This window comes from Lepeophtheirus salmonis, chromosome 8, assembly GCF_016086655.4.
Source record: "Lepeophtheirus salmonis chromosome 8, UVic_Lsal_1.4, whole genome shotgun sequence".
NCBI lineage: Eukaryota > Metazoa > Arthropoda > Copepoda > Siphonostomatoida > Caligidae > Lepeophtheirus > Lepeophtheirus salmonis.
This window is the reverse complement of record NC_052138.2, coordinates 27,313,288-27,328,478: the sequence shown is the minus strand read 5'-3', so window position 1 is coordinate 27,328,478 and position 15,191 is coordinate 27,313,288. Positions and strand designations below refer to the sequence as shown.

General features: G+C 33.6%; 1 protein-coding gene across 7 annotated transcripts in view; it reads left to right on the top strand.

The window, feature by feature from the left end:
• LOC121123727 (fructose-1,6-bisphosphatase 1) overlaps positions 1-15,191 on the top strand; it is a 33,000-nt gene that overhangs the window by 17,170 nt on the left and 639 nt on the right. The window contains exons 1-3 of one of the 7 annotated variants that reach the window (XM_071890742.1): positions 10,999-11,092; positions 14,514-14,716; positions 14,790-15,168. In XM_071890742.1, coding sequence (XP_071746843.1) covers positions 14,519-14,716; positions 14,790-15,168 — 577 coding nt within the window. In that variant the 5' untranslated portion in view covers positions 10,999-11,092; positions 14,514-14,518. Of the gene's footprint in view, positions 1-10,998; positions 11,223-14,472; positions 14,717-14,789; positions 15,169-15,191 lie in introns of those variants that run through there. The other 6 variants (XM_040718853.2, XM_071890740.1, XM_040718851.2 and 3 more) reach the window with 6 other exon arrangements.

Below are 15,191 nucleotides of genomic sequence, written 5' to 3'. Positions count from 1 at the left end.
GAAAACAAAACAAATCTCAGCTATCTAACTTACGTTTTAGTCGAGAAAATCACACTTGAACGTGATCTACAAATTTGCATTCGCTTTGTGCACTCCTTGACGCTGAAAAAAAAATCCCACTGAAGCCTCCAAGCAGTTGGGATTCTCCAAGACAACCATCTACGCTGTCAGCAGGACCAAAACTTGGGGAAGGAAAAAGGGTGCCGTCAAAAAGGTCAAACAGGACGCGGAGGAATTAAAGAAAATAGTCCCTTCCAATCCCCTCAAGTCGATAGGTCCCATGCATGAGATCTCGAGCTTTTACACTAGAGAAATATCAAAAAAAGTGGGTGGAAAGAGCCTTTTGAGGGTGTACAGGACACTTTTGACGCCAACAATGAAAGAAACCCCATCTCCTCCATTCCAAGACTCCTTTGAATAAGTCTTTTGTGTTATTTTGCCCCCACCCTACAACCTAAAGGCCTGCAGTCTCTGTCATCGAAACACCAAGGCTTTCAAAACCACCGTCAGCCAGCAAGGAGACTCCATGACAGAGGACTACATCTGCAGCAGGTGCTATGCCTTCCACCATTGCCTGGCAGCTATCATTGCACCTGAGGTCGCCTAAATTAATGATTAAGAGAATTCAGACACTTCTAGTAATAATATTAGTTTTGTTGAAATTATATTGTTAATTAATTAATTATATCTTGTTGAAGTTTAAAATTAAAAGCGTTCTTTAATATATCTCAAATAAATATTTTAAATTACATCCATGAAAATCTTTCTGTAAAACGATGTAAGGGATAGTTACAAATAATTATTTCATCGCAACACTAAATTAAGATAATTATATGTGCTGAAATAAGTCACAAAACTATAGATAATCCTTTATATAGTCAGGACTTAGTTACAACTGACTCTTTTCTTTTGTTCCCTGAAGTAAAAAAACTTGATAATATTTTGTGTCTCTGCAGAAGGTTCAAAATAATTGGGAGGAGTTCATAAAAACTATAGGCAAATAGCCTTTAATAAAGGTTGTATCAAAATAAACAATCGGAACACATTGAATAATCACGAATACGGCTTAGCTTTGTATTTCTTCATTTCCCCTCTTGAAGGAATTTTAGTAGAAAATGACGTACTTTTTTTTATTTCCTTTCCCAAGTCAATAACACCTTTTATATACTTTTAAGAAAAATTTAAAGTGCATCTTTTTTGTGTTGATCCTGAATTTTAACCAATTTTACCTGTTTTCACCAAACTACAGTATGCAGGTCATATATTATGCGTATTATCTTGTAAATAACCCTTGAGTACCTTTGTCCCATTCCATGCATTTCAAGAAATATATATTCAGTGTTTTATATGTAGCATTAACAGGAGCAACATTCATTTTCCCATCTTCATTTGGGTATCTCACAATGACACATTTTTCCCCTTCTTTCATTTTTAGATCCAGTTTTCTTCGCCCTTCATTATGGCTACTGAAAAAAGAAAAATGGACACAGAGTGTTGCGATTTCAATTAAGTGGGGGGAGTAAAGATTTTTTTTTTTTTCGGAAACAAAGGACAATAAATCTAGTTACCTCATGTGTAGCAAAACTGTTGCACTTTTGAAAGAGTACAATCTTTGGAGTCAACATGAAACAAAACATATTTAAAGTTTTCCAGATAGTTACGCACTTAGAAATATGAGTCAATCAAATGCGGTTTAGAAACTCAAAGAAACTTCTTCACGAAAAAGTTTGCTGGAATTTCTGAATATGTCACTGTTAAAAGTAACAAAACAGACTGATTATGTGGGCCACGCTCGTCATTTTTCATTTATTATGCCTGCAGTAAAAAAAGTTTGCTGGCCCCTGGTCTAGATAAATTGGGAAAATATTGAAAGGCATATAACGAACAAACTAGAAAGGTTATAAACATATATTTCGTATTATCTGAAAGCTGCATTTAATGACATTCAATTATTTATAATGAGACTGCTTCTCTTGATAACCTCAGCCACACGGCGCTGGAAGCATTGTTAGGCTCGGACGAACTCGTGCAGATCCAGACGTTGTACTGCTTCTTGCTATTCACTTTAAATTTACATTCCCTCGATGCAATAAATTAAACCTTCCAGTAAGATATTGCACCGACCCACAAGTCCAAAAAAGTGCAGCGTGTCTTGAGCACAAAATGTCCTCACTTTCAAATCCCGTATATTTGGGCTGCAAACAGCCCAAACCTGAACCCATGCAATTTATATCTATAGGGAGAGCATGAGACATGTACCAAGTTTCATTTGTCTGTGACTCCCTAAAGCATTGTATTACCCATACAATGGCAAAGCACGGCTCAGGCCTACCAAGGCCTCCGGCGCTGTGTGGCCGAGGTTATCGAGAAAAGGGGATCTCATTATTAATAATTGAATTTCATTAAATGTAGTTGTCAAATAAATAAAGTTCTAATTCACTTAGTTGGTTTGTTCTAAGCCTTTAAAGATTTTCCCAATTCATATGGACCACCCTGAATAAGGCAATAATTTTGGGGGATTAGGACAAAAGTTTATGGACTTGCTCTTGAGCCAACAATCTGCAGATGCCCCTAGAATAACGATAAACGGAGTTTGTGGGAGAACCAGGGAGATGGTAGAAACCTCCTGATCCCAAAAGTTTATTACAAAAACACTATATTTTATATACTTATTATGGCAAAACAATTAATAAATTGGCTCCCCTCTAAAAAAAATTTCATACTCCCCCCTTTCGAACTCCGCCTTTAGGGATAACTTGAGCTTAAAAAAATAATAATTAGACGATTTTTTTCTTAGACTTATCTATAATTCAATTTAATAGTAGGACTATAAGAAACGAAAATTATTAAAATCAATAAATGCATATACATAAACACACACACGTCTACTAAAACAAAAAGACACTAAATTTCAATCAACAACATAGAATAAAACAAAACAAACATATCAAACAAAGATAAAGACAAAAACTTGAAAAGAAAACACTGAACTGTAGAGTTTGTTTATAAAAGGACTATCCGTTTTAAATACAAAGGTGAAGTTTCACAACGTATAAAATACCGGATATTTAATAGTCTGAAAAAGCACGTTTCGCACGCAAGATATGTTTAACCTTTGTCATAGTTCCATTAATAGTCTTTTCCTTTTTTCCCGAGTAAAATAATAAAAAATCATCCTTCTTCATCTTATAAAAATCGAAATGTTCCTCTAAAAGTTTGGTGATGGCGTTATAAATTGGAAGAAGCGTCTTGTATTCAAATGGTCCGACAAAAGGCACATATTCTTTTATCTCCGTAAAAAGTAAGTAATCTTTTATAACACTTATGTTTCTCTTTACAGGTTAATTTATTGCCCTTCTCTCCAGGTATTTAACAAAAGGCTCCTATGTCGGAGTTTGACTGGATTTTCTGTGATCAGAAGTATCAAGAAAAAACAATCGAAGAAGTATCAGCAAAGCAGGTCTTAGAACATGTACGTAACTCCGAAAAGCTTACTTGTACTGTTTCAAGGCCATTTTATTTATCAGCTCACCTGAATTTGTTGTTTGGCCTGCATAATCGACTCCACTTATCCGTCCGTACCTTCATATCACTGAGAGAACCTCTGGTAGGAATTTCCCACCTAAGGGACTCCTCAAAAGAGCAGAAGATATCAACGACTCCCTTTGAAAGTATTTTCATCCTTTCCGAATATGTTGTCACCTTTTCCAGAATCCTTTTAAGACCATTGTAGAGCTCACTCTTGTATTTGTTAAGTAAAAAATATCTAATAAAATATTAATTGACATGACGGAAAGGCCACCATATGTTAGGGGATTATGAATTCTTTTCACCGATATATTCTTTTTCTTATTTAATTTTAAAAACGTCATCTCCATCTTGGGAATCTGTATGGCAATTTCTTCATCCTAGGGAGTTACTCGTAAAAGGTGAATCACTTTTGAAATTATATACGAGTTCCATGCCTGAACTTTGTCCCAGCTGCTAAGATTGAAGGCTCAAAATAGCCACAAGCCCGTCCAATCTTTATGGTGATATCTTCCAAAAAAAAAAAAAAATCAACGCACTCGGTTCCAATCCAAGACCCTAATAACTTCATGGTTTCTATCGTGTTAAAGGTCGGCTATGCTTTTTCAATTATTCCATGATATTGGCTGAGTATTTCAGTTTTCTCATGGTTTATTTTTAGTCCGGAAACTATGGAAAAACATCTAGCAGACGTAAAGTTCTCTCAAAAGACTTTATTCTTTGTAGTTGATACCCCAAAAGTTATGGTTAAGCCATTTGCATAACAAAGACATTTTGGGTAAAACAAAAGGGTAGAAAAACCAATTATGTCACCATCCATTTGAATTTTCTGGATTAATGGGTCGATGCACATAATAAAAAGTAGAGCGGAGGAAGATTCACCTTGTCGCACACCTCTTCTATTTTCAATATAGGGGATTTGTTTCCATACTGAACTATAGTTTGTGATTTGGCTAATAGAGCTCCAGCCATCCTGACGATAAAATCACAAAATCCTTTCTTAAATAAAGTTTCACTTATGAATTTGTGAAAAAGAGTATCAAAGGCTTTAGAAAAATCAACAGTCATTAAAGAAACATTGTCAGATGATTCCAAAAAGTTCTGCAACGCAAAAAGTATATTATCCATTAATTTGTTTTCATAATGCTTCAAAACATGGCTCAACCGGTTCCCTAAAATGTAGGTACAGATTTTGTATAGGAAGTTTTGCATAGTCAAAGGGCGTAAGTTTAAAAAAAAAATTGAATCCTTATCTTGCTTAGGAATGAGAATAAAGCGTCCGACCGAGGTGGACTCCAGAAAGTTACCATGGGATTTTACTTTTTTATAAAATTGTAGTACAATGGGTGTTAAAAAATTAGGAGACTTTTTATAAAATTCAGAGGTAAAACCAAATGGCACGGGTGATCTATTAACTTTGGCATTTGTATATATAGCATCCTGGATTAATTTTTCCGTAAGATGCTGCTCTAAAGAATCACTATCATTCTCTAAAACTGAAAGCAACTTTTCAGGTGTATATCTCCATTCCTCACAACAATATTTTTGTGTCTTGACAAAGTTGATAAGATACAAACTGTCAATAACAGAGAATCCAGGAACGACGACCGAGAGAAACAAGGAAAAGGCGTGAAGGAATAATACTAGGGTAGATTTAATAGTAACACATGACGTATATTTTATTTATACATAATATATATTACTACTCTACATACACAAGTGATGTCAAGCTATTTATACCATAAGAATAGAACACAGTACTTTAAATATATTTAGATCATATTAAATAATAATAAGGATAAGATGAGCGCAGAAGAACTCAGTGTACATATACTTGTACTTCCCATCATTTCTGCACCTTGCACAAGTAGATGTGTTACTGCAATCAAAGCATTTGTTAATTTGAGTAAAATATTACTTAATTTCTTGGGAGATGTACATATTCTGGATCGTCAGATATTTCACCAGTCGATGTAAACAGAGATGGATTTTTCTTTTTGTTCTTTATTTTATCCGCCTCGAGACATCGTAGCCGTGAATGAGATTCCATTTTGAATTTGCTTCTATTTAAAAGGTTTGTTTCTCTAAAAAGTTGGTTTGCTATATATCTTCTTTCTATCGGGCTTTATTCACTCCTCGTAATTTCTTCGAGTCTAGCAATATCTCACTCGGCTTTTTCAACTTTCATAGCTCCCTTTCTTCATAATAGGTATTTGATTTTTAAGAGCATGCATTGAACTAAAGCAAATGCGCTCGTGTGTGCATCAATGGAGTTATATGTCCTCTGGATAAAGAGAAACAACTTCCTCATCTGTCTCGGGGTTATTTAGCAATGTGGAGTCGAGTTTCCATTGTCGTTTATTTCTCATTTCTCTTAGTTTTGGATATATTTGTAAGCTAATACCTCTATGATCTGATAACTGTGTGTCAATGAAATTGTAAGAAAAAATTGATTCCTTAATTAGAAACCCCTTAATCAAGAACAAATCAATCCAACAAAGATATTTTCCTAGAATGCTTGTCTTTTGAATAGAAGGTATGAGGAAAATCGTTTTATAAATTTATTATGTTCCTAATATCAACGAAACCAAACGATAAATAATATGACAATGAAAGATCGTGCTCCTTTTGGAAATTGCAAGTTGCAACCTGATCAGGATCTTTTACTTTCCAAAGCTGTTAAAGTTATTCTTTATCTGTATATTATGTGTGTGCATGTCTTCTTTATGGGTGCCCACACCGTTGGACATAAGAGGCTGAAATTTTGCATGGGTGCCTCTTTTGAAACTGTTCAGGTTAAGATAGGGGTGTCGACAAAAAAATGTTAGTTGCAATTTTCTTCTCGAATTTCTATTTGGCAATTTTTGGACAAAAATAAAAGATGGACTTCTCATTTATAAAAAAAAAAAAGGTTGTTGAAGTTATAACACTTTCTTTTATAATTCATTATGATACATATCTACTATAATGCCTAGCGGAAGGGGTCAAAACAAAAAGAGGAAAAAACATTAACCATTGTCAATGTGATTTCCCGCTCCCTCCTTTACCTGCAACGCCGGGTAACACTTTGCTAGTATAAATATATAATAATCAGTAAGCCGTGAAAGGCGAAAAATAACACTGAGGAGTTGTAGGACTTGTTGGACTCGGAGTAGACTTGAGGATTGACATCGAAGTACATCCTGCCAATATCATTGCTAAATAAGGAGTAGGGTTTGTGTTTTTTCCCCTGATCTCATAGCTGATCTAATAAAACATCATCACAACTAAGCTGCTCTCCTCCAAAACATTATTCAAATTATCAAGATTATCGTTCGGTTTCTTTTGTTTAACAAATCGGCAATTCATATAATATGAAACTATAGGAATAACTATTGATAAAAGTCTTGTTTATTTTGGGCATGACAAAAAAGAAAGCGAAAGTCAACATGATATCCCTGGCAATTTGAAGAATGTTTTGGAGGCGAGAAGCTAAGATGTCATGACATTTCTTTAGATGAGCAACAATCAGCTGCAATGCGGGAGGAGGACTGAAGGACATAAGCAAGGATATTCGTAAGAATTACTCCGATGTCGATCCTCAGTTCTACTCTGAGTCCAACAAGGACTTAGAATTATAACTCTGCATCAAATCATCAAGGTTACTCCCCTCTTAATATGATTGAATGTAGTAGAGAAGGAAGTTCACTGCTCAGGAGTTAAATAATAATAGAATAGCTGAGGAAAATAAATTTTATTCTTCATGTTACTAATTCTAAGAAAATACAACGAATTTTCATCACTTAGAAAGCCTATTAACAACTAAGTTAGATCGTAATATATATATTAGGGACGGTATGATACGGGGTTGCACCACGGTTGGGTTTGGTACGACTTTTACGCTTCAGTTCGTTTTTACACTCGGTGCAGCAAATATATGGTGCTAGGTGATTTCATTACTAGTAAATTCATTCTTTGTCTTTTCATTCCTGATGATTTCATTCACTGTAAAATTCATTCCCCTATTTAGTGGCACCATACTAAACTAGGTAAAAATCCACAATCCTCCATTTTATCAATTTACTCATCCTCTTTTCACATTTCAAATCTACGTAAACCATAGCAAGTTTGCTCGGGTCCCTCACTCCCTTCTCCAGGATCACTTACTCTCACCTGGTTCAAGTTCAGCTCTGGATTGAATCTTACAATAATCATCATCATTCATAGGATTATCCTGGGACTCTCTTTACAGTCCTACACAAAAACTCCTAACTAGTTTAGAAGGATAAACCGTATGATCTCACTAAATATCCACCTTCATAGAGGGAATGAAATACCCGGGAATGAGTTTTACAGGGAACGAATTTACTGGGAATGAAAAGATAGGGAATTAATTTACTAAGAATGAAATCACCGGTCACGAAATATATATGTTCACATATTAAATAATTTTGTATTAAAAATTTTAAGTTATTTTTGCTTTAATCATTCTTTATCTGGTTTAAACATTACATTTTCTTTCATACATATTTATTGCACCTTAAATGTCGATATGATACCTACAAGTCGGAGTCAAAAGAAATAGATAATGACTTACAAGATCATAAAATGCATCCCAATGACGAAAAACCTAATGGTATGTTTGTGGTATAATTTAGATAAATTTCAGAGCTGCAATTCTGGAGCTATCCACGGGTTAAAACTCAACATTGGAGATATCTAAAGTGCTACACTGTAACCGCTCTACTGTGTACCAAGTGACAGCAAAAGGCACACCAAAAGCTTCCACAAGGTCCAGATCAAGGCAAAACAAATTAATTGAGGCAGTTAAAAGTACCATCAAAGGCAGAAGAGGAAAGGTGGCTGTCAATGGTCTTGCTCGTGAATTTGAGAGCAGCCAGACCACCATTCACTCCTTGGTGAAGCAAGACTTAAACCTTAATGCTAACAAGATTACTCCTCGTTGATGCCTTTGGATCAAGTAAAGTGTGTGACCTGGAACAAAATCCTCACCCTCCATTTTCCAAAGCAAGACTCTTGGCCTCCTCACAGACCAGACTGTTCCCCCTGACATTGATATTTTTGGTTACCTCAAGGGGAAGCTTTCAAGAGTCTGATACATAACCAAAGAACTTACTGAAGGCTGCCATCCTCACTACTTAACCCAACCTAGATCCTACATTGATTGAGAATGTAAATGTCCCTTGATAGTATTTATGAATTTATGAAATTTGATGATTTTTTTTAAATAAGTGAATTTTGCAATTTTCAAAAAGTGTTGCAATTTAGACGGAGGAGCACTGTACAATGTACATGTTCTCTAGTTATATGATTGTGTAGGGGAAAAATAAATTATTGCTATAAAGAGGAGAAACTTCTTTATAGAAAATAGCATTGGTACAGGGAAAATATTATAGTTATATTTAAATTCATATATATTCATTTTGTTATGCATTTTTAAATCAATTTACAACAAGGATAGACGATAATACTTACTTCAGAGGGAGAAATTCACAACGTTCTGTTAAATGATAAATAAAAAAGAAGAAAAAGCACACGCAACAGCCTATTTTTCCTTTTCTAATTTATAATCCAGGTTTTTTTCCTCCAAAAAAAGACATCCTAGCTCATTCTAATCACTAAAGGATGGGATTTTTGTAGAGTGTGATGAAAAGGCGAGAGCCAAACTTAAAGTATTACTGAATTATGACCTTAGTTAATATCAGCTGCCAGTTATATGATTATGGGAAGGCGAACAATAATGACTGCTATAGAGAGGAGAACCTTCTTCATTTAAAAATAACATTAGTGCAGGCAAAATATTATAGTTAATTTTAAAGTACATAAATATTTTCATTTTATTATTCATTTTCAAATAAATTTACATCAAGGATGGGGAGAATTCTTCTTTTAGAGGGAGATCTTATTAATCAATTAATGAACAAAAAAGGAGAAACGGCATACACTCAACCGTTTTTCCTTTACTAATCGCTATACCTTTTTTTTCTTTACACACATCCCTCTTTACTCATCAGTCACCCCAAGGTTAAAATAAAATACAAGGTTATACCATAACGCCTGTACGACTGATGTTTGACTTCATCCACACTTTTAATATTGACGTCATAGTACATGAGTGGTTATGTGTTTTGTCGAAATCTGTTTTTCTTTCCCAGCAGTCGGTACGATACATTAAATTGAAAATTCTAGCAATAGTGACGTCATAGACTATGAGTGGTTACGTTTTTTGTCAAAATCTGCCTCTTTTGCCCAGCAGTCCCTACAATACATCAGATTGAAAATTCTAGCAAGCCCGATTACATGATGGTCTAACCTTGTATTTCTATTAACCTTGATTCACCCATAATACTTTTGTTTTTCTCAAACTCCCATGCTCCTGAGTTATGTACCACTTGTAAAATGTTCTTTTAAAATCTCAAGTACCCCCAAGGGGTACTATTACTATTATTCTTTCATTCTTGAGGACAGAACGATCCATATGAATTGATATAAGTATTGAGTAGTTACCTGTGAGTGTGCTCATGGAAAATGGAGAATAACACTGAGGATTTTTGTTTCTTTATTATTTAAGGAAAACTTATCTTTTAACGGGCATTGCCGGATACTACCGCTAGTGTTTGATAAAACAGGGAAACCGAGAATCATTTAGGACATCTTAGGGCCCTTAAATGATTGAAAATAAGCGGCACAATATTGTTAACTGATAAACCCAATACTACAGGGTTGATCATATATAGTTTTATTATTTTACAAAAAATCTGAAAATAGTACTTGGCACAACTGATATTCAATATGTGTAACTCTAATATTTGCTTCAATACGCGGCTTAAATCCCTAGCAGACCGATATGCAATATATAGGGGTCTCATTTCCGGTTATAACATTTCAAGAAACGGAACAGCTAGAACCGCAAGACTGCTAATGGCACAACCTAGGTCAAAACTTTACAAAATGAATTTTGAGTCACCAAACCTATCTTTCACCGAGTTTGAAGACAACTGACGAATAAATTTTTGATTTATTAAAATTTAAAAATAAGTGTACCCCTGGATAAGATAAGCCCTGTATAAATTATAACAAGGGCATTTTTTTACCCAGTGTATCAAGATAGCTTAGTCAAGATTTTCAAATAATGTATCTAGAGAGTTTGAGGGATTTTTAGACAATTCCCCACTTTAGTAAAGTCGAGTGGGTTTTATTTTGTTTGTTTTTATTCAAGTCGAACAATATATCGTATGAGCTTTCTATATATCAATTAAAGTCCTTAGGTACTTGAATATATGAAAAGCAACATCACAGAGGGAATATCAGACTTTTTTTTACCATACTCGAAATGAATTGGATATACATTTATCGATCATTTGTCCAATGAATATTTTATAACTTTCATACGTTGTTTTATGGCTACTTCTAGCAACGCGTTAGTTGATTCTCTCTCTATATATAGTCTATACACATTATTAATATTACAGAGTGTGTAGATAAGGTAGAGTTCTAACACTAGTCATAACCGGAGAAAAATAACTGTGAAGAAGAGAAACTTACGCTTGGGCAGGATCAAAAGGTTTTTTCATAAATCATTTTGTTTTTAAAGTGGGTGGTGCTTAGAAGATATTGTTGTTCAATACATAATTATCATTTACTACGAGTATTTTGAAAGGAAGAAAAGAAACAAGAACTATTTGAATAGTAAAGTATAATTATATGAACATTATTTCCTTATTTTTCTTAAAAACCAGCTATTTCATGATAGTGGGTATAATGTATTTATGTCCTGTACAAATAGTGATTTCTGTACAGTGTGTGAGTTAAACTCGTGGTTTTTTTAATAACAAACAATGAGACTACACTTTTGTAAGAATGAAAAGGAGTAAAAATTGTGGCTTTATCACAGACTTCTTTATTGATATATCCTTCTATTTTTCAAAGTGATTTCCTTTGGCTGCTACCATGGCCTTCAACCTGGGCTTAAAGGCCCTGCAGCACTTTTTAATGAAGGCATCGGTCATGGCCGCCTACTGCTGCTCGACAAAGGCCTTGAGGTGATCCAAATTTCGCTCAGGAGTAGCACAATCTCTCTTCTCGATTGTACCCTAAATAGTATAGTCGAGATTTTTTTTTTTTTTTAATTTAGAAATATTCAGAAAAATTAATTGATTTTTTTTTTAAAAAATTAAACATCCTCCAGACGATATGTGAGGAGGGGACCGTTTGGGAAGGAGGGTGACCATATTGACCCATTATGCTTTAAGCAAATCAACAATTTATGGCCTTTCTCGATCCGGTTGGCTTGGTTGCTTTTGAAAGTAGTTACAAAAGAAAAAATCACTCTAGACCGTTCCAAAGGAAAAAATCGGTCATAATGAATAGAGAATATCATAGACCTTAGCAATTGTCAAATTAAAATCACATCTGTTGTATACGGATACAACGATTGTGAAGAGGATGGTCGTTGATTTAATATCGTCTTATTATTGTAGATACAAAAGTTCTTTAAATAACTACTACTTATTAATAGTATCCAGTTTGAACTGGGCGTGTATGATTACATATGAGGGTAAACTACTATGTGTAATAGGAGACTGGAATGTTTGACTTCTTGAACAACAACATCTAAATTTGAAGTTATATGGCTATGATTTCATATTGAAATATACTAGGGATGGATAGATTTTGAATGACTCTGAATTCAGTATAACTATATTTTGTTCCAGAACAGATGGTGTACCTTTTAGATTTTCAAGGTTATCCAGATATTTATAATCTATGAAAGATCTTTGTTTAATACAATGAAAACCATGTCAGGAAAAAATGGCAAGAAAAATAAAAGGGAAAGTGACTTTGTTGAAAAAATGGCAAGATTCTTATAAACTGATATAATACCTATCACCAATATAACATATATTAAGATAAAATAAAAATAAACAAACATGAAAGGCAGTACAGCGGTTCGAATGGAAGAAGTGCTAATCACTTAATCCTTCGTTATCAATTATGATGTCATTAGAAATGATGGATTAATTATTCATATTGAACAAACTCATGGATTAACGAACAATCAGTAGTATAATATTAGTCAAGAACAGTGATTTCCACTTTGTTATGATCCAGGATGTGTCAAAAGAAGATGTGGTTGGTTTTTGGGTGACAAACCACTGATAGGATCCTGGAGGAAGTCAATGGTCTGGTCGTTGGATATAACGATGCAAAATGTAAAGCTCAATACAGTTGGATCAATCTGAAATTGCAATAAAACAATTGTCTTCCTTTCGTTTCCAAAGAAACCATAAAACCTAAACCTAAAACACCTACCTAAAAAGACTTGAATCCTCGAAGTTCTATATCTAAGTCTGTGAATTCATACTTCCAATGGATATCAAGCCAAGTTATGAGAACCATAACAAGTGACTTATAGGCTCTTTCAACGAATTTTTATGTGTATTTTTCTAGTAGGATATAATTACATTTGAATATGTAACTACGTTTGTTATCAATAATAATGGTTTTCAGTTATATTTATCAAAGAATATGAATATTACACTTCTATTCATTCATTCATTTCAATTTAGAATGAGAACCCGGCTCCTACTTCATAAACTTGTAAAATAAATATTAACGTAAATTCATTTGTCAATATTTAATTCCATCAATTAATTTATTTATTGAATAAATATTTAATGACGACAGAAGCGGCTCTAAAATATTTATGTGACACTCGTGTAATTATCATTATCTAATTGTTTAATTGTAGGTCGCATGGTTGGGACCAACTTTATAGGAAGGTTTCAGGCCCTCAAAATTTCAGGTTCCTTACATTTCTCAAAATATTATACTAATTCTTGTTGGCAAATCCATGCGCCTTATTCAATATGAATAATCCATCATGTCTAATGATATTATAATTGATAACGGAGAATTAAGTAATTATCACTTTTTCCATTGGAATTGCTGTCGTGTTTTTTTATTTTATCTCAATATATATTATGTTGGTGATAGGTATTATATCCGTTTAAAAGAATCTTGCCATTTTCCCCCTTACGTCACTTTTCCTTGCCATTTTTTTCCTAAAATCAATGAAAACATTAGTGACGATTGATTTTTTTTAAAATGTCGTACCTTGTGTAGTTTCGGTTTTTTATTATTTTTTTAAATTGCCCATTCTACACTTGATTTTCATCATTACTAATTAACAAAGTAGGTTAATTGATACTATCATTAAAAGAACATTTTTAGTATGTATTTATGAGTAATATAACTGTGGCATTTTAACTTTATAATCTGCCAATGAATACACACATTTTAGTCATTTGTATTCAAATAGTCAAAAATGACACCATTAATAATTTATCAATCATCCATGGACTATAAATTATTGTATTATTCGCATCAAAGGACTGTAAATCATTCATCTTATTTTTTGGATGCAACTTTTTTTAAATTAATATTATTTATATATGTGATCCATCAACAAAAGAATGATTTTTCTTAAAATTTATGGCGACATAATACTCCAATCAACCTTTTAGAAGTCCCTCAAATTGCACTTAAATTCATCATTACAGTAAAAAAAAATTGAAATTGATAGATTTTATTTGAAAGGGGCCATATTGGGGCTGATATAAGTCTCATAAATCAAATAAAGTGTATAAATTATAGCTAAATTCTCGGGTATCTCCACTCATCCCACTAATTTAAATACGAAGCCTCTTATTGTTTCAAATATACTTATTTAATATTGGGCTTTATGTATATATGAATAATGAAGTAAAAAGTTATATTGGGGTTTTCTCCTTTTCTTGATTTATATTGCAAGATTGTTTTTATGTTGGCGTACCATATATTATAGTAGTAGTATTTACAACGAAGTCCTGAGTTTTTTGTAATATTAGTCAAAACTTGTTTTTTATTCGAGCTCTACATTTTTTTACATGTTTTTAACTACAGAAAAAGAGACAAGAAAATATTTTATTTATTTTTTGGATCAGTCATAATGAATTTATCAACAAATGATGGATCCACGGACACATTGTCTCAGTCCCTTATGTGTGATTTGATGAACAAAGAAGGAGGAGCAGAGCTTGTAGGCCTTGTCGTTACACTTCAAAGTATTTGTAAAAATATATCAGCAGCTGTTAGAAGAGCTGGAATCTCAAGATTATTTGGTGCCCATGGTTCTATTAATATCCAAGTAAATGTTTGATGTTTTTTGACAAATTATCTTTATTCAAAATAAATCACAAGATTCTTTTTGATTTTCATAGGGAGAGGATCAACAAAAGTTGGACATCCTGGCCAATCAAATCTTTATAAAACAACTCACAAAATCATGTACCACATGTTTGTTAGTCTCCGAAGAAATGGACAATGTTGTTGAGGTGGAACCTGAAAAGGCAGGGAATTATATCGTATGCTTTGATCCTCTGGACGGATCCAATAACATTGACTGCCTGGCCTCAATTGGATCCATTTTTGCAGTGTATAAACGAAAAACACCTAAAGGATCACCTCCAACACTTGAGGATGTACTCCAACCAGGAAAGAATTTAATTGCTGCCGGGTATGCTTTATATGGAAGTGCTACCGTTATGATGCTCTCCACTGGCTCTGGGGTTGATAAATATATATTGGACCCATCAACAGGTATATTCAATGAGTGTGGATCC